We start from the raw sequence: 26,631 nt of genomic DNA, 5'->3' as shown, positions 1-26,631 counted from the left end.
AAACAAACAAAAGGACAAACAAACAAAAAAACATACTAAGGTTCACAGCATATTTTTCAGGAAGTTCAACTTTCAAATGGAAGAACTGTATTGAGGATTATTTTTTAAGTAAAAACTCCACTGAAAGCATCCACGTGTGAACACCTCAAGAAGCAGAAGCGTTTTAAGTCAAGCCATGATGCAGATCTACACCCACGGTAATATTCAAAATATGTATGTGTCACCCTTTGGATCCCCAAAGCAATGAATCAGTGCGGACTCTGCAAAAAAAACAGCTGTATTGAGTCTGCGAGTCACCTCGGCCACAGCCTTCAGGAGAGAAGAAACTTTGAGATTAAAGGGCAACATTTTCCCTGTGAAATGGAATAATTGTGATATGGGATTTGCTTTTTTTTTTTCCCTTCAAGTTTTGAAGAAAAACAATGTTCTTCCTGCTGTGATGAATTTATTCTGAGGTTTGAAAGGAAACCCGTGTCCCAAGAGAAGGAGGGCCCTGAGTCAGGAGGGTGAAGGCTGGCCTTTCAGCACATGTGTTCCCGTTTATCCAGGGGCGGCGCTCGGGTGTGAAGGGGGAAATACCCAGGGTGAAAAGATTCAAGGGGATCAAATTATTTTTCCATTTGTCTCAGAAAGAAAGAAAGAGAGGAAATAAAAGGGGGAAGGAAAATCATTTCATTATGTGGTGATCCAGTGTAACCTGGGGTAGCAGGCAAGTGGCAACTTTATTTTTCAGAGAAGCTCCCTCTCGGGTGTCCCAAGCCTCCCAGGGTGTGGGCTGGGACTGTGGAATTCGAACGCAGCAGGAGCACGAGAACAGGAGTTTCACGGGTATCTGTCTACACTTGTCATCTCTCATGTGATCTCTGGGCTACGAGCCTTCCTCGCCCCACCTGGGTGGATGGGTTCGAGGGGAAGCAAGAAAGAGAAAACTGTTCAATTGAACATTTACTACATGCTAGGCATTTTACGCGCATGGTCTCCCTCACCATAAGTCTGCAAAACAGAGATTATTGTCCCAATTTCAGAGGTAAGCAAAAAGTTTCAAATATTTTTGTGGGCCTTGATCAAAGTGCCACAGCTGGTGGTGGAGCGGGCCTGCCTGCTACCAGACTCAAGCCCTTTTTGGTTTTGCTGCACTGCCTTCCCACCAGGTGGCCTTCATACGTGAGGTGGAGGCTGGAAGGACCATTTAGCATCACAGGATAAAGGCCACAACGATTTCCCTCCACAGCTCACACTCTATTAAACAAGGGAAAGCAATAGACTGAGTGAATGTACTCAAAGGGCAGGAGTAAAAACAATACATTAGGACTCATTTGGGGAATAGGAAGTTGGCCTTCCAGTTACTGTGGGGTAAGGCAGAACAGGACCAGTCCTAGGGGCTCCCTAATTCACTGGATAAAAGACAGGAGGACAGCGCTTCAGCACCTGCGGGTGATTAGCTCGGGGAGGCCCCACTGGTTGGCTTGGCTGCACTATAACACTTAACGCTGGCTGATGCTTTGCCAACATTTGAACACACCTGTGGAGCGGAAAGCCCCAGGCCCTGAAGCTTTTCAACCTGCCTGTCTGGCCCCGTCCCCTTATCATGGGTGCAGTACCCTCATACAAGGAACTCAGCCCCATGCCCTCCAAAACCTCTTCCTCAGGCCTCCTGCCGAGCCAGGGGCACTCATGAGAGTCCTGTCGGCCCCATGACATTCCAGAATTCCTCACGTGGCTCACAGACTGGGCTTCACCTTGACCTTGAGCAAGGGCTCCCCATGGCTGTGGGAAGAGGGGGTGACAGAGCTCTCTTGAAGCCTAGGCCTCGGCAGTGTCTCGAAACATGGGTTTCCCACTTGCCTCTGAAGTTTCAACGTGGACCTGTTTTCTCCTGATAATAACAAGCAGGGCCCGGAGGGGGAAAGACAAAAGAGGGAGGGGCGCGAGGGCAGGCAGCAGTCACGCCAAAACGGAAAACCACCCAAACGCTGCTCGGAAGGGACAGGGACGCGGACGGGGCTCCGTGGTTGCCGGTGGCAGTAAGGGGAGCCTGGAGGCCTGGTCATGGGAGCAGACGTGCCCTGCAGGCCAGCTCCAGCCCCTGCCCGCTCTGGTCACCAAGGAGTGGACGGGGTGGATTTTGAAAAGAAATCAAGGGAGTCCCAAAATGTAATCACCGAGGGAGAGAGGAAATGAGACCCTCGGTGCGGGCACTCAGGGCCTCTGGAGGAAGGAGACCTCTACCGACCGGCCCGCTGTGGCCAGGAGGTGTCCCAGACCTGCAACAAATGGCCACAAGCTATGGCCTTGTTTGGTCTAGAACCTTCTCCTCAAAATAGCAGAAATAAATGTTTGGAAAGAAAGGTGAAATGAGTGACAGCTCGTGACCTGGCTTCGCATGTGTCACAGCCAGCTGGCCCAGCAGCACCAGGGGCCCCCGCGGTCGGGTCAGGGGTGATCCCTGCAGTCTTAGCCAGAGAAACAGACACAACCGCCCACCTCTGTTCAGAAACAGAATCTCCCCAAAGGATAACGGTGTGTGCCTGAGGACACCCGGGCCCAGGGAGGTGGAGCTGCTCCCAGCTGCAGGAAGAGCAGGGGCTCCAGAATCCAGGCCCCCCAGCATCAGGGTGAAAGCCTTTCCTCAGAGCCCAAGGCTTCCTGGAGACTAGAGCTGGAAGGGGCTCTGGAGTCCAACTCTCTCTGTTCATTCATTAAAAACATGGCAGCTCAGAGAAGAGGCCGCCCTGAGTTCAAGACCTCCTGAATATTAGCCAGCGGTTCCCCATTCATTAAGATGGAAACAGAATCCCTGCCTTGGGAAACTGATGTACCAATTAAATGGGACAACATATGTAACCACTTGAATAGTCCATCACCTTGCAATCATTATTTGTCATTATGCAGATAAAAGCCAACTAGGGAGACCCATAAAGGTCACAGCCTTGCCCAGAGTCAGTCAGTGGAAGCCCTGCAAAGGTCAGAGGTAGGCAGCTCCCAAGACGGCCCCTACGATCCCCCTGCCTGGGATTCACACCCTGAGTAATCCCCTCACACACTGTTATCCATAGATACAAAGAAGTGACTTTATATCACTTCCAAGATGAGGTTATAAGCCTCTGTGGCTCAGAATAGAATGAAGGTTGCCAGGGGCTGGGGGTGGAGGAAAGGGGAGGTGTTTATCAAAGGGTACAAAGTTCCAGTCTGGCGAGATGAACGAATTCTGGAGAGCTACGTACAGCACAGCGACTACAGTTGACAATACTATATTGTACACTTGAAATTTGCTACGAGGGTAGATCTTAAGTGTTCTCGCCACACACATACAAAAGATGACTATGTGAGGTGGTGTCCATTAACTTGATTGTGGTGATCATTTCACAGTGTATACACGTATCAAAACATCAGGTTGTATACCTTAGATATGTACAATTTTAATTCGTCAATTATACCACCCAAAAGCTAAAACCCCAAAACACTGTGGCTGCCATCTTAGGCTCTGTCTTGGGCAGCCAGACCCTTGTAGACCAAATATGCCAAATTTTCAATCCCCACACACGTTTCCAGAAGCTGAGAAGAGAAACACTTTGAACTGGGACTGTATTTGTTTCCTGGGGCTGCCATAACAAAGTACCCCGCACTGCATGGCGTAAACAATGAAAATGTATTGTCTCACAGTTCTGGAGGCCAGGAGTCTGAGATCAAAGCAACAACAGCAGGGCTGGTTCCTTCTGAGAGCTGTGAGGGAGAATCTGTGCATGCCTCTCTCCCAGCTTCTGGTGGTCGGCCTGCAATCGTTGCCATTCCTTGGCTTATAGAAACATCACCCAGATCTCTGCCTGCATCTTCACATAGCGTTCTACCTGTGTGTGTCTATGTCCGAACTTCCCCTTTTTATAAGAACACCAGTCATGTTGGACTAGGACCCACCCCAATGACCTCATCTTAACTTGATTACCTCTGTAAAGACCCTATTTCTGGTTGGCAGCAGGGGCGGAGGCCCAGGCTGGCTCCCTGCGCTACCACGGCGCTTGGGAAGAGTCACCGGGACCCGTTCGCAACCTCCATGGGCCAGCACATAGAAAAGGCTACATTTGCTGGAGTTCAGACTGAACACTGGGGCCAGTTTATGCACATCTGTGACATAATTAACACTGCCCACGATGGGCCAAAAGATGCAGTAAAAGCTTTGAAGAAAAGGATTTCCAAAAACTACAATCATAAAGAAATCCAACTTACCTTGTCACTTATTGACATATGCATACAGAACTGTGGTCCAAGTTTCCAGTCTCTGATTGCGAAGAAGGAATTTGTTAAAGATAGTCTAGTTAAGCTGCTGAATCCCAGATATACCTTGCCAACAGACATTCAGAATAGAATTTTGAATTCCATTAAGATGTGGTGGCAGGGGTTCCCAGGAGGTATGGATGTAAGTGAAGTGAAAGAAGTGTAAGAAAGATGGATCTCCTTAAGAAAGATGTTCAGTTTCCTCCATCAGATGCTGAAACAGCCAGACAAGAGACTGCTCAGATCTCACCGAATCCACCACCATCTGTTCCTACTGCACCAGCTCTTTCTTCTGTAGTTCCCAAGAACTCCAGTATTACACTGGTTCCAGAACAGACTGGAAAACTGCACAGTGAATTGGATATGGTGTAAATGAATGTGAGAGTGATGTCTGCCATACTGACGGAGAATATTGCTGGGTCTGAAAACCGTGAAGACAAAGAGCTTCTGCAGAAACTTTATCAGACGGGTCGGGAGATGCAAGAGAGGAGCACGGCCCTGCTCGTGGTGGTGGAGAAGGAAGATGTCACTGTTGAGCTAGTTCAAGTGAATGAGGATTTTAGTAACACCACCCTTGGATATGAGAGGTTTACTCGAAAGCAACAAAGGATTTTGGAGCAAAATAAGAACCAGGGGGAAGATGCCAATACTAGCAGTGAACCTTCTGCCCCATCCTCTGATCTCCTTGACCTGAGTCCCAGCCCTCCAACACACAGGGCCACTCTGGGAGAATACAACACCCTGAATGCTCAGCCTTCAGACTTAAATTTCAGCTCTCCAAGTCCTATTGTAACAAACAACTTGAAACCCAGTCTTCATCCACAGGTGGATTTGCTACCCTCGGAAAATACAGAAACACCCCTGTTTGCCCAAAGGACCAGCCAAAACCTTGCCTCAAGTCATACATATGAGAGTTTTCTGGAATATTCAAATTCAGTATTACTACAGCCGGTTAGTCTACAGACCATTCCAGCGACACCATCAAAGCAGAGACTACCATCCTCGCCCAGCAATCAACCAGCGATGACAAAGAATGATTTCCAGCCACCCAATTACTACAAGGTAATGGAGTTTGATCCATTAGCTCCTGCTGTCACCACAGAAGCTATTTATGAAGACACTGATGTATATCACTACAAAGGAGCTCAAAGTCACAATGACTGTTGAGGTGGAAGCAGATGACCAGCTCACTAGTGGCATTATGGGTGCCAATTCTCTAAAAGGTAGACCCTGTCCAGCTTTGAGACTCGGAAGTTAAGACATTCCAAAACATCAAAACCACGGTGGAACATTTTTCCTCTGCAGTAATGAAGTTTAAACAGAAGAGTAACTGTTCCAGAGTAACGTTTATGGTTCCTGACAGCAGCTCAAGCTTTATCTCAAAAGAACTTGGTTGTAACATATATTCACTTAAAACTTCAGCAGAAGAAAAATTCATGGTACTGAGGCCAACCAGGTTAAGTGTAGCACCTTATGTTTCACAGACCTTCCTACATTTAGAAATCATCACAAGAGCTGGGATAAGAGTAGATGAAGACTGTTTCATTACAAAATGATTGTTAATAGATGAAAGCATGAAATGTGAAAAACTATTATTCAGGAAGAATACTGAGTGTCTTCATTTAATTAAAGTTGAAAGTAGAAGTCAATTTGCACTTCTTTATAAATAATACTCTTGTTTAGAATTATGAATTGTAAAAGCCTTGATGATTGTAGTTTAATTATATTTCAGGTACCCTCAAGAGGTCAATGGATTCTACATTGGTTGCCTTTAAATATAATTCTTTATAATACTAAATGCTTTTTCTTTTTTCTTTTTGGAAGAAAGACTTCTAGAAAACATTCAGAATAAATTGTACTTTGGTTTGTCATAAATTACAATGACAAATAAATTACCATTAAAACAAAAACAAAAAAAGACCCTATTTCCAAATAAAGTCACTTGCTGAGGTATGGGGGTTAGGACTCCAACATATTTGGGGGGGGGCATAATTTAATCCTTAACAGGGATGTTGCAGATTACTGGGATAAGTTGAAGGAAGTCTTTTAGAATCTCCCAGAAGTGATTACAGTGTCCAGATGGCTTTTACAACGTGCCCTGGGCAGTTAAGGAGGCAGAAACTAAGCAATTCCCCTGGTGTTAAAGTGAGAAGCCACATGATTCTTTCCATGTTGGTACTGGCAAGAAAACAACCCCCCTTTAATGGGTGTTGTGGGTGTGGTTTTCTTCAGCACCCAGTTAGTTTGCTGGGGATGTCCTAACAAAGTATCACAGACTGCGGGACTTAAACAACAGAAACTTATTTCTCACAGTTCTGGAGGCTGGAAGTCCAAGATCAAGGTGCCAGCAGGGCTGGTTTCTCCTCCTCTCTCAGCTTGCAGATGGCTCTCCTCCCTCCGTGTCCTCACGTGGTCTTTCGGCTGTGAGCACACACCCCTGGCTCTATTCTTATAAGGACGCCGTCCGATCAGGTTAGGACCCACCCTAACAGCCTCGTTTTAACTCAATCACTTTTAAAGACCTTATCTCCAAATACGGTTACATCCTCAGATACTGGGGGTTGGTTCTGCCCCGGGGACACTAGGGGGAGACTCCCTCCTGGATGGACGTGTCTTTAATCCAGACCATCCCAGAATGTCTCCTGACCTTTTATAGTCCCGTGCCAGCACCCCGCCTTTCGGTGTGTGGGGTTCCCTGCCTGGCAGGTTCCTGCATCCGTTGCCAGGTCTGGAGGGACGGCTCTGAGAAAGCTGTTCTTTCTCTGCTATCAGGGTGGAGCAGCCTCGGGCCCCTCGGGCCAAGCAAAGAGTACTTCTGTTTTGACTCTTCGTTTTCTCACATTTTCCCTTTAAACACAGCCTGTCTTATATCTCCCTTTCTTATTTTTGTTTCTAACCCCCTCTGTTCCTCTTCAATGTAATTTTAAAGTGAAAACACATGGTCGCAAACCGGCGTCTCCCCATTTACTCAGCTGCACCTACTTATTCAATTTAAACTGGAAGGCTAGTTTACAAACTTTCAAAAATAAGTCCTGGGCCAACGTGCAGAACTGTATAAACACAGGTCTAATTTCATTTCTACTTGTTTCTTCTTCTTTTTTTTGTCTCTCTCTTGCAAATGACCTTCCTAGTATAAAAGCCAAAACACATGCATGCACACACACATACACACTTTTTCTTTCTGGAAGTTTCTCCTTGATTTCTAATTCTGTAACAAAATAAACAGGTCTTGAACAGAAATTGAGAGTTTTTAAGAGACAGTTTCCAGCAAACTGTCAATTAACATTAGTGACATCATTCAACACAATATCCAGTTTAAAGGGCTTCAGGACAGAGTGTTTGATTGTTAGAAAAATGACTAACTGAGTAAGTGAATTCTGCTTTTTCTCCATGAAAGACACATACATACTAGTTTATCTAACTGTTAATCCTAATCCTTTTTCACTTTTGGAAGGAGAAGGAGGACAGCTTTGGAAAATAGGGCAAAGGACATAACTTTTGGCAGTAGAGCTGTTCATATTTTGGTACAAGGGAACCAAAATGAGAAAATTAACCCTGAAAAACTCTGGAAATCGACTCAAGTTGCTTTTTCCTAAAATGACCCATACTGTAGCCATATAAGTTCCTTATTTGACCCTACCCAGTCACATTATTTTGATGGTGAGCATACAGAATGATCAAAAAGTCTTACTGAACTATAATGCATTAGTTTTCTTCCATTTGTAGAGCTTAGGACTATACATTTTCACATAATATCTTATGTCACCCTCACAAAAACCCTGTTAAGGAACTTGCCCAAGATCACTACAGCAGATAAGTTGTAGACGATTCAAAGCCATGTCTTGTGAAGGTGAAGGCAATGCTTTTTCCTCTCAGCTGGGAGGTATATACAAGTCTGGGGTTTTGTCATATGCTCGAATGTCACAAATGACCTTCCATACAGCAATAGTCTTGTTTTGGACTGAATTGTATCTTCCCCAAATTCATATATTGAAGCCCTAACCCCAATGTGACTGTATGTGGAGATGGGGACTTTAAGGAGGCATTTAAGGATAAATGAGGTCATAAGGGTGGGCCCTAATCCAGTAGGACTGGTGTCCTTATAGGAATAAGAAGAGATGCCAGAAATCCATCCCCCACCCCCTCCCCCCAGCATGCAGAGAGAAAAGGCCATGTGAGGACACAGCAAGAGGGCGGTTGTCTACAAGCCAGGAAGAAAGAAAACAACCCTAACCCTGATGTTAGACTTCTAGTTTCCAGAACTGTGAAAAGACTAACTTCTGTTGTCTAAGCCCCTCAGTCTGGGGTATTCTGTTACGGCAGCCCGAGCTGATTAGTACAGTTCTGTTGGAGACTCCTGGCTGGGGGATACTTCCCTAGTTTTACCCCATCTAGGGAACCGGATGCTTTTCTTTAATGGTGCCATAAATTTCTCTCTGTACAGAGGCCTCTATGACAAAACGTGGAGAATTTCTTGAACTTAAGACTTTAGGTAAGAAATGAAAGATTAGATGGCTGGACCCACACTTGGAAATGAAAACCATAATCACATAACGCAAAAAATACTACTAATAAAGCAGTGGAATTATAAAATGAGCCTCTATTTCTTGCTTGATTTAAAAAACGGGTGGAAACCCTTCACCAGGTGTGACTTCGGGTGTTACTCTGATGAGGCGTAAGCTCTGCCGCCTTCACCCTCGTGGGAGTCCCCCTGCTTTTGTCCCAGTCCAGCCCGTATCGCAATGGCAGGTTTGTACGTCAGGATGTTTTTTCATGCAGAAGAATTCAGCCCATAGTTGTGTAATTGTTAGGGTTCATTTTCAGAATGCCATCTTATAAACATTATTTCTAAGGAGACTTCCTCCTTGCTGTATTTTCTGCTGAACATTTAAAATTGGCTAGTCATTGTCTCCTTCTCAGTCAGCCGGACGATTCTCTGTTCTGGCCTGTTGAGAGTCTGCTCTACCTCACTAGCTCTTGAGCCTGAGAGCAGTTCCTGATTGGGGTCCATCAGAAAACAGATCCCCTAATTGAGCCAAAACCCTCCCTGTGTGATGTCATTTCACATCCCTCCAACTGCAGGCATTCAGGGGTGCTTTTATAAGCCATCATGTGTCCGTTCTTATATGGGCTGCCCCCGACGAAGTCCCGAATGATCGCTGCTCGTTCTTAAGCCTGCTTTCCAAACAGCTGTGGAAAATAGAAGTCAAGGCTACTGATACTTAGTCTTTGAGCACTTTCCTTTCCCTGGTCCTACAAGGACTTCCCTCTGTGTGCATGAGTCTCAGTCCTCCAGTTCTTGGTTTGGTAACAACCAGAAACAAAAACAAGTCTGAGCAGGTTGGAGGTAACATCAAATACAACACCCAAGAAGCTTCTCCTGAGTTTACTACATCTAATTTTTTTGTTTTTTGTTTTTTTTGCCTAAGCATAACTTAACAATGTACAAAAGATGGCAAAGGGAAACCTAGAGTTTGAGTTTCTTCAGCTAATAAACAAGATGGCATTAGGGGTATGGTGGGCTGTGGTACAGTTTTAGTAATGCATGTTGTGGAAGGAGAGATTCCCTGCTGACAATCCTGAAGGCTGACTGATCCAGGACAACTGTCCAGTCTGGGACCTGGTCACTTTCCCCATCTGATCAACCGCCTAAAACTGAACAAAGTCCCAAGAAAAGAAATTTTGTATTTAAACTGTTTACTGGCTCGCTTTCTTTTTATTTTTATTTTTTTGGAAACTGGGGATTGGCAAATGACCTTAGAGTAGTAGTATTTTTCATAAAATATAGCTCTCTGGATTCATGACTCAGCTTTGTTTTTGGCCTGTAGTGACCTCCCTTAGGTTTTTGTCGACTCCAACATTTTTAGATGTTTTGTAGTGGGATGGTTTTTGAATAGTTAAACCTCCATATTGCCAAAAAAGAGTTGAAATGGTTTGCTCTGATTTTTGCCCAAATTTTTACTTCTGTTTACTCCTTCAATTATGTGCCTTTCCTTATAAGCTCAAAGTATAATCTTTTACTCAATTTTCTCAAAGGGTTACCCCAATATCCATACCAATATCTCACATGCCTTTTCATTTACTTCAATAGCTCCCACTCTAAACCTGTGCCAGTTTTCTCCTTAGAACTTCAGGTCTGGATTTCTCATCATAGTATATAAGGAACAACTGGATCTCATTCCCAGACATGGAGAAGTTCCACACTGCCTTTTACCTGATGTAGAAAACCTGAGGAGGATAATGCAACAACTTTGCATTTCTCCTTGGCCTGTCTATGGATCAAACATTAATGCTCTTATAAAATCTGCATTCTACTTACAAAAATCAATGTAAACACTCATGGCCCTCTGACTTTGTAGATAGATATTTGAGGTTCTGTGAAATAGGGATTTTTTTTTCTTTCTATGTCCCTCATTTTCAGTTCATAAATAAATAATCTGGTCTCACATTTAGATGAACTGGTTGGAGGCCCCTTTGTCAAATTAAGTAGGAAGATGGTATTCTCCTATTAATTAATGAATTGTGATGGTTTTGATGTTGAGGTCCCTCCCATAAGAAACAGACACTCTCTAAGGAAAACTGGGGCTCCTGGTACCAGTGGAATTGTTCATTTTATCCAGTACTAGTTTGTTCTGCTTCCAGGGTCAGAGCCAGGGGTATGATTGTAGCTTTCAATGAAGTATATATTTTTTTTGTAAGAAGAAGAGCGAAACATTTCAGATCTGTCCAACCACGGGGCAAGCTCCCTCGGGAAGCTGTGCTTGCCATCCCCCCACAGGACCAGGTAGGAGGCTCCTGTCGGGAGGCCCATGAAGTCCATGCTAGTGACGAGGAGGAAAATGCACTTTCATAACCAGAAAGACAAGGCTTGTTTCCACCTTCATTACAACCTATTAGTGAAACTTAAGAGGAAACCAACAACTCACCACCCAACACAGGCACCTGCAGGCTCCAATATTCATTTCTGAGTCCCTAAAGGAAACCCATATGTTCAGATTTGGGGGACACAGCAGAGACTCTGCTGCCTGAATCCAATGTGCCCTGGGATGCTCCTGAAGTTATGAGGGCCGAGTTGGGCACTATGTAATACCCGCTTTCAGAACTGTCCAACTGAGCCACCTCTTCTGACTGTCCGTGCACCTACTAAGAGCCACGTGCTTCCCGAGGAGCCCCTGGCTTTGCCTGCACACTCCCTGTGTGAAACCATGACACCCAAGGAGTAGGAATTCCCCAAGAGTGGGAGGTCACTGCCTCCCCTTCCTCACATCCTCTTCTCAGCTAAAACCCCCATCTTTCAGGTCTCGGCTTCCTGTCACCACCTCTTGCAGGCAGCCTACCCCAGTGCCAGCCCTGGACAGGGGTCCCCCTCTGCTCCTTGCACTCTGCCCACAACTGTACTGAAGTGTGATCACAAGACCGGCTGGCTTCGGGATTCTGGCTTCCCGTGTGCTATTTAAGAACAGGGTTGCGGTATTTCTGTTGGTATAATACTGACTTTTCAGAGTTCAATCTGAAGTCGTATTCATTTATACCTTGATATGCACTTACGTAAAATAGAGACATACCGTCTTTATGTCTCAAGTTGAACAAAAGTGCAGGTGTTTATGTTCAGAAAGTGCTCTGATCACCTCCCTTCTCGGTTTCAAACCCTTCCTAGATCTCCCTTTAATTCCCATCATTTTAGTTTTTTCATGTCTCCTCAAAGCAGTTTTGGGCTCCAATCTACTTCAATAGGCTAGAGAATCATCTAGAATCAGAGTGGGGTGGAAAGACACAGTTAAGCAAACAGGAGAAGGATGTGGTGAGGGGATCAGGAGAGAGAGGATGGTGGGGGGAAGGGAAAGAGAAGGGGGAAAGGGGGAGGGGGAGGAGAGGAAGAGGAGGAAAGAGGGGGAAGTTCCCGGACCCAGTTCCCAGCCCTTCAGCTGGAACCAGACACCGCCCTTCTCCCAGAGGGGGTCCCTTCTCCCCCCTCCCCTCTCTACTCCACCCCCGTCTGTTTTCCTTCTGAACTGAAACCAGTTCCTTCGGGCCTGACCTCTCCTGCCCGGGACAATTTATTTCAGCCTGGACCTTCTTTCCTGATCCTCCTACATGAAGAAAGCAGCTGAAAGGACTGAGGAGCCTCAGCTGGGCCTTACACCTCTCTTAGCAAGAACAGAGACTGGGGACTGGTTTGGAATATAGTTACTTAACTATAGGTGCAATTGTGTGGATATAGCTTATTTAAAAATAAAATATGAGCATCAACGCAGCTCTGTCAGGATCCCATGCTACAGCACCAAGGAATTAGAGACCTGGATGGCCATCTTCCTGCATTCCTCACAACTGTCATATTTGGGACTGCAGTGGTGAGTGGCCCCTGAGTCTCCCCACCACACTGTCACCCCTGCTCTGAACCCAGGGCCTTGCACAGAATTTGTCTACTATAGAAAAAGTCAAATAAAAACTGCATTTGCGTGTGCTATAAAACCATTGCTCCTTTGATTTCTCGGTGTCCCACATATAAAGAGGAATTAATTCCAAGTTTATTGTGAGGAAAGCTTTGTGTGTGGCCTTCGACAAGATCGCTAGCCTCTCAGGCCCCTTCTGTGAACAACAGGAATGATGATGTCCACCTTATGTGGCTGTTCTGAGGATAAGAAACAGTGTGTTTCAGTCACAAAACAACATGGGCACCCAGTGGGCACTCAACGGGGCTGGCAGCCATCAGTCACTGTAGGTGCTCCGCTTCCCTCTTTTGTTTTTGGCTGGCGCTGCCTGAAACGCCAGAGGAATTTGAAGTTCAATCACAGCAGCTGTGATCATCATTTTGGTTAGCATAGTTGCTTTTCTTCCTACTTCCTACTGTTCTCTATTTTTAAATCCCTGCGTATGGACATGTGTTTTGTGAATGTTATCATTCTCACCCTCGGCCAGTCATTTCAACTACTCCATCTCCATGAGGATGTCAAAGGTCTCCCATTTTCTCACATAAAACAAAAAGCAAGAACGACAAACCAGCACACAAACAAAACCCTGCAACCCCCACGATGCTCTCGGTGAGAACCTGCACCTGCTGAGTGCTCGGGGGTCTCTGGGCCACCCCTGGGCCAGGGGCAGTGCTGCCCCATCTCCTTTCTTCCCGAAACAGCCCTTTGCAGGTGGCCTGGGCTTCCACTTTCCCTTGGTGCTTAGCCTCTTGGAGGCCGGGGGCGGGGGGGGGGTGGTGGTGGTGGTCTTTCCTTTTGTGCCAGCTCAGCAATGCATTTAAAACAGGATTTTAGTATTTGATCCAAAATCGTAGTTGTTCTATTTGGGAAGGGCCTTCAGGGAGCCTGGTCTACCATCCAGCCTGAAATGGAGAAGGCTTTCCGGTACCTCTCCCACAAATCACTCTTCTGTTTCAATTACCCAGAACTGGTTTTCTCTGCTTGTAAGTAAGAAACCTGGCTGATGGAGGGGAGACCCTGGCAGAGGTCATGACCTCTCTGGCCACCAGCAACCTAGTAGGACAGAGGAGTTGAGAGGACCAGATGACCCCTGCAGCCCCTCAACAACACCCTTAAGGGATCCTCCCCTTGGGCCCGTGGCCTGGCACCCCCAGCCCTACCCCCTGCTCTGGGCACGGAGAGCTTGACTCTTCCTGAAGTCACCTTCAGCCTGAGGGGCGCTGGCTCAGACCGTGAAGCCCAGGGCCATGCTGCCTTCAGAATAATCCCCGTGGGAACCTCTTGCCACACAGAGGGGAGGAAAGTCTGTACAGAGGCCTCCGAGCTTCTCACCACAGGCTTCCCTACCAGGGTTTTGGCTCTAATCACCGACAGGGAAAACACATCATCATTCAAAAGAACGAACACTCAGAGAAGGCCCTGCTGGGAAGCAGGCTCTCCCAGCGGTGTTGAGTGGCCTCCTGTTTTGTTTCTGTGTGATCGGGAAGGGGCACCACAGAAGAACAGAACGCAAACAAACAAAATCTTTCTGTCTTACTAGGTGCTAACCAGAACTGAAATCCAGATTTATGTCTGCAGGTGGTGGCGGGAAGCTGCTGGCCCTGCTCTCCCACAGACAGCACAGATTCCATTCAAAAACACGCGCAGCCGTTCCTGTGAGTTTTGGCCACGTCATCAAAATACTCAACCTGGCGCCTGAGGGCTTCTCTGTTCAGGGGGAATACCTCACAGAGAGGCAGCGCTTTGTGATTTGGAAAAAATGCAGCCCGCGCAGGGCTTTCTCTATTGTACACCTGAAGAGCCGAACCTTACAAAGTTTCCATAACCTGCCCAAGGTCACCGGACAGGGGAGCTAGGGCTCAGACCCAAGTCTTCAAGTCTCAAGCTTACTGGTTTTTTTCCCACATGACCCATGCATTTACTTACTCACTGGTTTATTCATTCATTCAATCAACATTTTCAAGGGCTTAGCATGTTGGTTCACAGTCCAGTGGAACAGACAGACCCATAAACGACAGTGACAATGCGGTTTTGTGCTAAATGCGTGCGACACCAAAAGGAAAAATCCTGGCAGTTGAGTTGTCGTGTAGTGGAAGGGAGATGTGTGTCAGTGAGCCGTGAGAATACAGGGAGATGGTGCAAAAGGAGAGGTGCGTGAAAGCAACAATGTGCATTGAGAGATGGGCACCAACCACACAGGGAGGGGGGCTTCGTGGAGGAGGTGGCATGGAGCCAAGAAAAAAGAGTGCTTATCAAGACAGGGCAGCCAAGATGGCAGACCTAAAAACCACAGGGGAAAGGGGCAGGTGGAGACGGCGGTCACCGGCTCTGAGGACAGGACTGGCTCAGGGCTGACAAATACAGAGTGGTTGCAGGAGCCAGTGTGAGGTCGGGCATATTTTTAAGTTTTAAAAGAACATTTTTTAACTGAAGTATAACATACACACAGAAAAGGACACAAATCTTCACTGGACCGCTCAGTGAATGTTCACAAGGTTAACAGACCTGCATAACAAACGCAGCTCCTGAGAAGGAGCCCAACGTGGCAGAACAGACCTCCAGCGCCCAGGAGCCCCGGTGTGGCCCTCACCACTCATGACCTCCCATCGAGTAACCACAATTCTGATTTCTGACAGCACATATCAGTTTCAGCAGTCTTTGTACTTTATATAACATGGAACACGTACTCTCTTGCGCTGGTATTTTTAAATCAACATCTATGTTTGATTACCGGGCACAAAGCTGCCAAGAGCATTCTTTTCCATGTCTTGCTGATGGATGGATGGAAGCAGGGGTTTCCCTTGGATCTTTATCTAAACATGAGACTGTGGGATCATACATAGGCAAGGAATATTCTTAGCTTTACTACCAAATTTGAATTTGTCACATTTTTCTAAGCAGAGATAGGGAGCTAGAGGCAGGGAACTGTATTCATTAAGGATGCTTTGATTTGATCTCAAGCACCAAAAAATACAGCTTTGATCAACTTGGGGTGGGGGGAGTATTCACTGGCCATTGACTAAAGCAGGGGTCCAGAACTGGGAACCCTCTAAGAATGAGGGCAATTTGGGTGCCCAGGGACTCGTGGGTGGCAGACAAGTGCTCCTGTTCTGGCATCTCTCAAGGGTTTATTCTCTACTATTGCAAATGGGCTTTCTCTACACAACGGGGAACTGGTTGCTGGCAGTCCCCGGTTTCTCAGTGACAGATTAGTGGCACCAGAAGAACGAGAAGACTTCTCTCTCCCTAGAAGACTTCTCTCTCCTTCCCTTCATAATATAAAAATTTCACGGGAGGTCACTGGTAGATCTACCCTTGACCAATCACTGGGGTCATCAGAAAGGAGGTGACATGGCGGGACCGGGATGGGTCCAGGAGGTCCCCAGGGTCGAGTCCCAGTAAAAAAAAAAAAGTCACATGACAGGTAGAGGAGGAAAAGTTACCCCCAAAAGATCCACAGCAGATAAACAGGGAAAGGGACGCCAAACAGACGGAAACGAAACACGCCCTAGATGGTGGAAGGTGACGGCCACCTGCCGAGCGAGCTCTACCGAAGCTTGACTTATGCTATAAACAACACAATGCAGATACTATTATCCCCATTTTAACTGACGAGAGAACTAAAAAGTCACTTCCAGAGTGAGGAGCCCAGTAACGGGGCCCTGCCCTTCAGCGGCCTCAAAGGCCCAGAAAATGAGGAGAAGCTCTTACCTCAAATCATCTGTGAGCGCCGCTTCTCCCGACGGGATGAAGGTGGGTAGGGAGCAGAAACTTAAACATTTAAATATTCCTTCTTTTGTAGCCTTGGGCGTTGCTATCATCGGTGAGTCCCTGAACCTTGACGGGAAAAGCCCACGGCTGTGACTGCGTCCCGTATTCTGGCCGTAAACCTCTTTGCCGCAAATATTTTCGCTGCACTATTAATTGGCCGTAAGGCAGTTTTGTCGTAAAAGATAAACTAACTGACCCTTTGGTTTGACAACATAATACCAAAGTCATGACAGATGATGATGATTTGCCCCAATAGTTGCATTTCTTATTTTGAAACACATTACACTGGAGGAGAAAGAGGCCTGGAAGGTGCAGAGTTGGACCCACATCTCCCATAGAACTCTGGAACTTCTATCAGCGGACATGCGACACGTGACAATACGGCAGCGCACACAGCAGTGTAGAAGGCTTTCACTACCCCGTACAAAGCTCAGTGACAAATAGCATCCTAGTATTTAGAAACTGATGGCTGATACATCTTTTAATGAAGGAAGACACTTTATGGGGACTTCCCTGGAGGCACAGAGGTTAAGAATCCGCCTGCCAATGTAGGGGACACGGGTTCGATCCCTGGTCCGGGAAGATCCCACATGCAGCGGAGCAACTAAGCCCGTGCGCCACAGCTACTGAGCCTGCGCTCTAGAGCCCGCGAGCCACAGCTGCTGAGCCCACTCACCACAACTACTGAAGCCTGTGCGCCTAGAGTCCGTGTTCCACAGCTGAGCGGCGGGGGGCCCACTGCAGTGAGAGGCCCGCACACCGTGGCTAAGAGTGCCCCCAACTCGTAGCAACTAGAGAAAGCCCGCATGCAGCAACGAAGACCCAACGCAGCCAAAAATAAATAAATAAATTTATATATAAAAAAAGACACTTTATGGAAAAAGTGCAATGCTGAAGGAGGAGATAAATCAAAAAGCAAAAAAAAAAAAAGTGTAAAATACTATGAATTTAAGACTTGGGAGACAAGTGTTTAGGTAAAACCTCCAAAGTAAAATCAGTTATTTGAGCAGTATTGCCATGAATCTATGCACATTTTAAATGTATTCAAATATTTGTATTTTGCAATAAAGTCCTCTTAATTTTGTTACTCATTGTTCATGTTTCGTGATGTCCTTTTTAATGTCCCTCTTTTATTTTTAGTTATTTTATCTTTTACAGCAAAATTGCCTTATGGCCAATTAGTTATGTGGCAAAAATGTTTGGGGAAAAGATGCTTACAGCAAAGAAACTTATGGCAAAAATACCTAGAACTGGCTGTGACAGTAAGAGAATGGAGAATGGAGCTCTCTGGAAGGACCACAGTGCAGGGCGGGAGAGGCAACCTGCGGCTTTGGGTGTCAGGGCAGTGGGAAGAGGGAGGGCCCCTGAATATTCCTGCCAAATTTGCCCAGGGGTCTGGGCTTCATCTATTTATCTATACATTTGACAAAGCTACATTTACTGACAATCTACTCTGAATCCAACACTGCCCTAAGGATCCAAGATAAAAGAGTTCCATTGCCAAGAAGTTCACAGTCACAATGGAGGAGAGGCTAGTAAGCTATGACAATACACTGCTCTTCAGTGACAGGGACATGCCAGGTGTAGGAAGCTAACCCAGGGGTCAGGGAAGACCTCATAGAGGAGGGGACACTTGAGCTGCGACTATGACAATAAGTAGAAGTGTGATGATGTTGTAATTTACTTTAAAATACCCAGTATAGGCAATGTGATAGTATGTATTAATGTTCTCTGCACGCTAGGGGCCAGTTTCCCTGATCAGAAATTTACGCTCCAGATCATTTAAATAGTAGAGTCTCAACGTGAAGTCAAGGACCAGAGCTCCAGCCTCCTTATCCCAAAGGAGACCAGAAGCTTTATTAGTTAGGATAGTGAATGTTAAGACTGACTTTTCAGTGGGGAAATTACTGACTTCTTAATTAGCATCGCTGATGAAATTAATGGTATTTCATGGATGTGAATTCAATCTACACTGGCTACAGTATTTTAGAGACCTCTCCTACTGCTCCATAGCCAGGGTATAAGAATCGACCGAGGTCTTTAGCCTGTGCTCTTGGGGTGGTACCCAAGGCTTGATTCCTAAATGATTGGGTTGGAGGAGTCTGGCTGCTAATGGCATTACAAGACTAATGGGATCCCGCTTCCAGATGACCAGTGCATCTGCTTCCAGTGTATCTTCCACGTACAATGATTGTCAGATCACCGAAAAAGGCGCTGGACTTCCCAAGCTCACAGAAGACTTCTGTGAATGGTCTCATGCTTGCTTGCTTGCTAAAACGTGTTTGCTGAAGATGTGTTTCTACAATGTGGCAGAAATTGATCCTGAACATTGTTTTCATTATAACATAGTGAAGATGTGGGGCTTGGGGACTACCTTTACCTGCCAAAAAGCCTGTGAATGAGCAAATTGGGTTAGGCCAATTTGCAGCAAGGAGTGCCACCAGGTGGTGCAGATAAAGAGGAGCTCTCTGGGCAGGGAACACACTAAGAACCAAGGCACAGGGTAGATCTCAGCCACTGGTAGTAGGTGGGTTTGCCTGAGGTGCAGGGTGTCAAAGGGAGGGGTAGATGAGACTGCTTCCCTCCTGAAGGACTTCTGTGCTCTCCTGAGTCTGGGCTTCATCCCTTACATTAATGTTGTCAACAATGTGCCCAGGGGTGACCCACATCAGAATCACCTGGGTGGATGCGGCCCTAGATTCTGCTCATCGAAATAAGCTCCCCAGGTGATTTTTCACTCACCAGAGTTTAGGAACACAAGGAAGCCATGGCAGGGTGCTGGGCAGTGGGATGACTGGGCTGGTGGTGTAGCCAGACCCTCAGGCAGCAGTCTCGTGGAGTACAGTGGGAGGGTTCTGATGTGAGGCCCAGATTCTGGTCAAGAGGTCTTGGTGACAGTCCAGGCAATGGTTCTGGAAGTGGGGCAGTCGGTTTAAAGAGGCCTTGAGGTAATGACCAGCCTGAGAAGTGATGGATGGGCTGTGAGAAGGGCTGGGTTGAGGGAGCCAGCCGGGCTGAGGATGACTGACAGTCGTCTGGTCTGGGGCCAGGATGGAGAGTGCCAGCAGCAAGGCTTTCTCAGGCTACTATATGGTTGTGTCCCTTTTGTCCCGAGAATGCAGATGGAAGCTCACCTGTGGTTCTGTTGCTCCCTGGGCCTGTCCGGAGCCCCCTCAGCCCGGCTCCTGCTACCTGCCTGCTCTGGTCAGCAGCTCCTCCACTCCCGCCTGCGTCGTGCCTGGTCAACGATAAATTCTAGAAAGCGTGGTTCAAATGAAAATAGCACGATTTGCTAACTTTCATGTAATGGGCTGTTACACCCTTCACCTGCATTTAGTTTCTTTTAAATGAAACAAAAATAACCCCAAAAGTGGACTATGCAGAAGAAATAACAAGCGCTGTTTCCCTCTGGTCACTGGTGCCCCAAATCCCTGCCAGATGGTCAAGCAGAGAAGCTCATGTTTCAGCAAATTACAGAACCTCATTAGGACTCTATTTCATGTTCTTAGATGCTCTAGGCCTTTATATGAGGTGATGTTGATTTCTTAAACTTGTATGACAACATAATGAATGCACATAAGTGAAGTGTCCAATGAAATGTGAAAAAATCGGTGAATTCTTTGCATATTTTATTTTTCTTTTTTTGATTTCCAACTCACACACATCTGGCATATTTTACATCTTTGCAATAAAACATGGTTACAATAGCTTAAGGAATTTATATATCCAAAATATTTCACCATGATCTCAAGATGAAATGAACTTGTCTTCCAGATGTTCATTATCCTCCCAATTCTAAGCTACAAACTCAAGATATTGCTTACAGCCTGGTGATGAATAAATTAATCATTACGCCGATTCCCCAGAATTTCAGAATCTCATAAATACAAACAACAATGAAGAAGGAATTCAGTGCTAAAACTTACTAGTACAAGGTGGATAACAAATAAGTAATCACATCAATAAATAATGATATGTTTCTGGTGCAAAGTGCCAATACAAAGAACCCATTATCTTGTTTTATCTTTTTAAATAAATGACTGCAAGTGAGTGTAAATTCTGAGAAAATTACATTCCTGTAACATGCCTCATAGCCCTACTGACACAATATGTACATATCTATGACGATACAGTCACCAAATATACAAAGAAGAAACATGAATAAAGTGTATATACCCCTGGGTGTATAACTTGATCAGTACAATGTATGGAAAATCATTTGATAGCCATCATTTTATATCATAAAAGATGAAGTGCCTTAGGGTAAGAATGTGGCTTTAGGTGAAAATATCACAAGAACCTAAAAGAATAACGTCAGTTATTGTTATAATAAAGTCTGACTTATTATTAAAGAAACTAAGCTATTCAAGAACCAAAGGAGGGGGGGCGGGAAACAGCAAAAAAGTTAGCATCAGATTCTCCTCCCCTAATGTACACACGCTAAGCCAGCAGGATGATTCTGGAAGAGTTGTCCAGGAGTTGGGAAGTCATTACTATGGAACTAATGATCGGGACTCCTATTTATACAATAAAACCAGGACCTCATCCCTAAGCCCCCTTTCTGCTGTGTCTTCAAATTATGAAGGTTAGGGCTGAATTTTCTTTGTATCAAGTACCAAAATGGCAAATAATGGCTTAGTATTCAAATGCTTTATGAGCAAATTTCACTTAGAAGGGATGAATTTAGATTTAAAAGTGCAAAACTATGTATTTTGGTGAAAATGTCAAAAATTACTGATTGAGCCCAAATTCAATCCTTTCATACAAGCTGTGTCCTTGGACAGATCTTACTATTTCCTAGTGTCAATGCACCTGTTCCATCAAGACTTCAGGATTAAAGAACATGCACGTTGTAACTCCACAATAAAATTAAGAAATGTTTTGTTCTTTATACAAGGTTTTACTTTTACAAAAGTATCCCTTTAAATAAGATGCATCTGATGTACAAAGTATCAAACGTGTTTTTTTTTTTTTTTTTTTTCTCAGCTTGAAAAGAGGCTGGAAATGGGATGCAGGTTAGGTTCGAAGCTTAAACTTTGTAACAACTGGACACAAGGTTCCTCAGAATTGTCAAAAGTCTCTTGTGACACGTTCTACTACCTTTTCTCAATAAACAACAAGATATGAAATAATTACCAAAACATCTCCTAATTCATATAATTTACATGATATAAGCTTGCTTGGTAGCAGCTGGTGTTCAGTAGTGAAAAAACACACAAAGTAAAATGACTGCTGACTGCAATGTACAGCTATTGCTGGGTGTGATGGAATGTACAAACGGAGGTCGATGTAGACGGGTTTTTTCCACCAGAGATAATTGCCTTTCCATGCAGCACTTGTGCTCTCAGCTTTAACTTGGCTTTTGGTTCTCCATTTGTCTTCAGTATCTGTTCTGATGCTCATAATGCCACCGATTAAAATCTATATTAAAAGCTACAATGCTACCAGAAGCCATGCCAGTGATCAGAGTCCTGGAAAAGCAGAGGCGGTAGTTAAGAGAGACACAAAATCACTGATGTGGTTCTACTTTACACTAAACAATAGCACGATCTCAAAGTTCACCAGGTTTTAGTTTTGCGTGCCCTCAGATAGGATTAAAATGTATTCTTGGTTCTCCTAGGAGAAGCTGAATCAATTCCGAAAACAATTCCGAAAACACCTGGGCTTCCAGACCAAGTGTTGATTAACTTTTGACCAGACAACTCATCAGATAAACACTTTCTGAGTAGGCATCCTCACTGTATGTTTATCTGTCAAGCTGTAACTTATGTGCATATGCTACTGTTCCAACATATCAAGGACATCATAAAACAACAATAATCATTGAAATTAAGGATGAGATTGAAAAAGAAATAGAAATTTGGTTAGTATCGTTCCTTCTCCTCCTGGGAGACCACTAAGACGACTACAGCCTTGCCTATGCTCTCTCATCTACTCTCTCCCCCATACCGAGTGAAGGATAAAGATCTTACAAAAGCTTTCCTGCCCTCTGCACCCCTTGAGAAGAACTAATCACTTCTTTCTTCTGTTCCTCTGCTCCTGCTTCCCTCATATACATTTATTATGATTATTTGAGCTCTTTGGGGTCAGTGATCTTGTTTTGTATCCTCAGGACTGTGCACAGTGCTTAATCTATGATGGTGGCAGCAAATGTTTGCAACATGAGTACATGAATGAATAAGACTATCCGGGAGAATATTTAAACTACTTAAGAACACAAATCATTTCAAATACTTTAGAAACACCCATGTATATAAAATAATTACATGGTAAACCATTCCCATTTATGAATACGGACTACAGCATTTTGGAACACTCTAATAATAATCTGCTTAAATTTTCTTTAAAACAGGTTGGGCTGCAGATCAAATACCCCCTCCCCAAACTAACTTAAATTCCATTGCTTTTCTTGATGACTTCAGTACTGTTTTACTATAGTGTGAAGATGCTTTGTTAAATTTATCATATAAGCCTTAACATTCATACTGTTTTAAAACCAATACTCTTATAAAGAATATACACATAGTTGAAATAAGTCGGTTAATAAGCTTTTCTTATTTCTGTTAAATATATAGCAAAAAATGAGAAATTACCATATTAAGATTATAGAGTTTTAATTTATTTTTTAAATTTAGAAATTTAGACTTTATATTCCAATTATTCTTTTCACTTTATAATAAACCCAAAGGCAAACTTTAGGAAATAACAAAATCTTGTTGCAAATTGAGGAACAATAGAAAATCATATTACTTTGTTAACATTCCTGTCAATTCTTTCCAAGAAAAGATTATAGTGTCTTAGGGAAATACATAAAATACCACAAAATAACATAAATGGCAGATATGTGAATAAGAAAATCGGAGAGGGGTGTGTTGGAGATTGTTTCAAGTAATAAGTGCCTCGTATTTTTAAAACAGAGGCCAGCTGTAGTCTGTACTTTGCATTTGGCTGCATTTAGCTAGATGTATGCCTCAAGCCAAGACTCTGCTAAAAAATATGTGTTTCTTTCACATAATGTAAGCCAGGCAGGCCTGTCTGAGACCAGGTAAGGATGTGAGAACAGAGAAGTTGGTGGGGATAATTCTACATTTTGGGCAGTGTCTAGATGCGCCTGTTTTTCTTCAGACCCATTTCTTTCTTTTTTTCCCCCTTATTCTCTTCCTCTGTTTCCTTCTTACCAGAATCCTTTCTTACAGTACTTACTCCTCTCCTCAATTTACCCTTTTCTGCACTAGTCTTTCTTCCATCTGGATGCTGGAATCTTCTTCACGGCAGGTTTCACCCTTGGTAAAATGTTAAGAACTTTCAATGACAGTTCTTGAGTGATCACATTTCTCCCCAGCATGGCTCACCTCTGGTCATGGGATAAGTCCATTGCTCTAATGCCAGCATCACATCCGGGGTAAATGTACAGCTGCTTGAAGTCACAGGCCTGCCAAACCTCCACCACACCGTTGTCCCCTCCGGTCACCAGGTTCTGGCCATCGCTACTCAGGAGAATGGCCTTTGGACAAGGCAGAAAAGCAACCATTTCTCTCGGTGTTTCCCAAAAGATCAGTGGGCACTACTAAAAGGCACTTAATACAAGTCCCTTGTCATTATTTTCTACGTTTAGCCACTTGTCCAAGTTTTCTCAAGTCCAATCCATAGGCTTTCCAATGTGGAATTCATCAAAGTTCTTACATAAACAAAGGATCTTATTAAAACCAATTTAGGTTACAAAATAACAGAAGTCCCAAAGAGAATATTATCAGTCTAATCCAGAAAGAACTTGAGAATTAAGTAACATGATGTTTTGTTAAGTTCTGAATACTAGCTATGTCAAGACTTTTAGAACAAATGGCAGAAGCATATTTAAAAGCTGTTTTTAATAATGATAAACCAGCAATTATAATTCATTTGCGAGTGATGGGCAATTTGGTATGTAATTTTGGTCTAGGGTTCAGAAGATAAGATTCTTTGACAATAAACTCACTTTTAATGTCAGGGGAGTGCAACGCGGGAAAAATTGTTTGTAAGAGATTAGGAAAAATCTCCTTAAGGGTCTAACCTCTAATCAAACTACAGCCATCACCTCCAAAGTCTAATTCACTGAGTTAACTACTTGGGATTAAATGAATTTTGGGTTTGTTCAAAGCATCAATCAACATGAATTTATGTGCTTTTACAAACCAACACACATTTACCTGGATACCAGAGAAATTCTATTATGAGTCATTTAATGTAAAATAGTCAATCTTTAACCTCTTGGCTAGGTCCCCAGTTAGCATGGAACATGCAGATTTACCCTTGTCGAATCGTTGATCTCCATTTGAGCCAAAAGTTTCCCATTGATGCTGAAATTGCTGAATCGCCCTCGTTCATAGTAGATGATACAGTGGCCTTCACTGGAGACAGAAATCAAGCGTGGGAACAAGCAGTTTTCTGGTCCTTCGAGGGCTCTTAGCAAATCTCCGGTGATTGTGTGGACGAGGCAAGGGCCCTCTGCAGAGCAGGGAACAGCAAGGCCAGAGTCATTGGTGACGACCAGTCACGTTATTAGCTCCCACACACCTGCCAACTGTACCTGAATAATACACTCAGAGTTGTTGAAAGAAGGTAGAAAAGAAAAGAACTATGGTGGCAAGAGCCAAGCACTGATGTTAGATTTCAACAGAACAAGTACAGAGAACTGTTACATGACACACACGTGTCTTCCAAACTTTTTATCTAGGTCAGTAGTTGTTCTTTTCCTTCATGAGATAATATTCATTAAAAAAGGATACAGTTCATACATTACATGAGAATAAAAGACTGTATGTCGAAGTCTTCTCTTAATATGTGTTTAGAAATTTTTCTTTAGAAAGTTCAGGAGAATTATCAAAACAATCACTAATTTTCTTTAGTATCATCAAAATTTTAATTGTACCACATAAATACAATACTATCAAATAATAAGTTTTACCTTTCTATAGTCTATATATAAAATGAAAAAGGCAAAATTAAGAAAAGGAATCAAGTAATTCAGACTGTAAGAACACTTTTTCTTTTTTAAATAAATGAAGAGTGAGGCGAGAATGTAAAAGTAGTATGGGGAGTGACTTATTTTTTCTCAGGTAGAAATTTTAAGATAAAACATTCAGTAGTCAAGTTCATACAAATAATTGGTTAATGTAGTTTGGTATTACCTGTCCCCCACGATCCCCAGAAAAACTCCATAAAACCATGCATGAATTACATTCTTATTTTTCAAACAATTGATTTCAGTAGATACACATTTTACAAAACAAGTGACATTATAAGGCTATACTTAAATGTTTTCCTGATTACTAAAGTAATAGATGTGCATTCCAGAAAATACGAAGAGTTAGAGAAAAAAAAATAGCAATCACTTCTAGTATCAACCATCATCTATAGAAAATTAATGTTTTTCCCTATGCATACTGCATCTCTTGTTTTCCTTCCCTTTCCTTTTTTTCTTTTTTTTTCTTTACAGAATAGAATGATATTACATGTTATTTCTAAAACAGACATTAAAAGACATTTATTGAAAATATCCTATCTGTCCCTCCCTGGGTTATTTATTCTTAAATACAAAAACACAGTGTCCCTACCTTTAGGCATGATACCCATTATCTATAAAGCAGCCAGAATAAGCTCCTAAAAACCAAATCTGATCATCTCATCACCTTGCTAAAAGACTTCAATGGTTTCCCATTATACTCAAAATAAAATACAAATTGCAAATACTTGTGCCGTGGGGGCCCCTCACCTCTTCAGCCTTTGTCTCCTTACGTCCATGGTGTCCTCACCACACTCGGCCCCTTTGGTTTTCTTTCAGTTTCTCCTAAGCATTAGGCTCCTTACTGCCCCGGAGCCTCCCATGGAGAATTGGTAAATCAGCCAGAATTAGAACTCAAGTTTCCTGACTTTTCCCGAAACGGTACTTTTTCCACAAAAAGTCAGAAGAACTAAGTCATCATATTTCCTTTCCCATCTACCACTACACAGTCCCCAGCCTTGAGAAGAAAATGACGTGTGGAGGGGGTTGGATCCAAGGCTGTGTCTGATGAGCAGCCTGGGCCCCCCACGGGCCCCATCATCACGGATATCTTCCCCTTGTCTTTCATTTTTTTTATTTTTTATTTTTTTTACTATATTTTTATGTTTGGCTGCG

The 26,631-nt window shown here is 44.0% G+C and overlaps 1 protein-coding gene and 1 pseudogene across 9 annotated transcripts in view; one reads left to right on the top strand and one right to left on the bottom strand.

Moving 5' to 3' along the window:
• The first annotated feature begins 2,016 nt into the window (after positions 1 to 2,016).
• Positions 2,017 to 13,472, top strand: LOC309615601 (TOM1-like protein 1 pseudogene; annotated as a pseudogene). The gene has a single exon. The product of its transcript is annotated as a TOM1-like protein 1 pseudogene (transcript).
• A 6,615-nt stretch (positions 13,473 to 20,087) lies between these two features.
• The window catches only part of NBEA (neurobeachin), a 608,086-nt gene continuing 601,542 nt past the window's right edge, over positions 20,088 to 26,631 (bottom strand). For all 8 annotated transcript variants that reach the window (XM_082365247.1, XM_082365248.1, XM_082365251.1 and 5 more), the window contains 3 exons: positions 24,763 to 24,959; positions 23,828 to 23,979; positions 20,088 to 21,946 (listed from right to left, as the gene is read on the bottom strand). In XM_082365247.1, coding sequence (XP_082221373.1) covers positions 21,856 to 21,946; positions 23,828 to 23,979; positions 24,763 to 24,959 — 440 coding nt within the window. In that variant the 3' untranslated portion in view covers positions 20,088 to 21,855. The remainder of the gene's footprint in view (positions 21,947 to 23,827; positions 23,980 to 24,762; positions 24,960 to 26,631) is intronic.

The sequence above is a fragment of the Balaenoptera borealis genome (assembly GCF_965194805.1).
Source record: "Balaenoptera borealis genome assembly, chromosome: 18".
NCBI classification, from domain to species: Eukaryota; Metazoa; Chordata; class Mammalia; order Artiodactyla; family Balaenopteridae; genus Balaenoptera; species Balaenoptera borealis.
The sequence above is the reverse complement of the archived record's forward strand: the minus strand, read 5'-3'. Positions and strand labels throughout refer to the sequence as shown.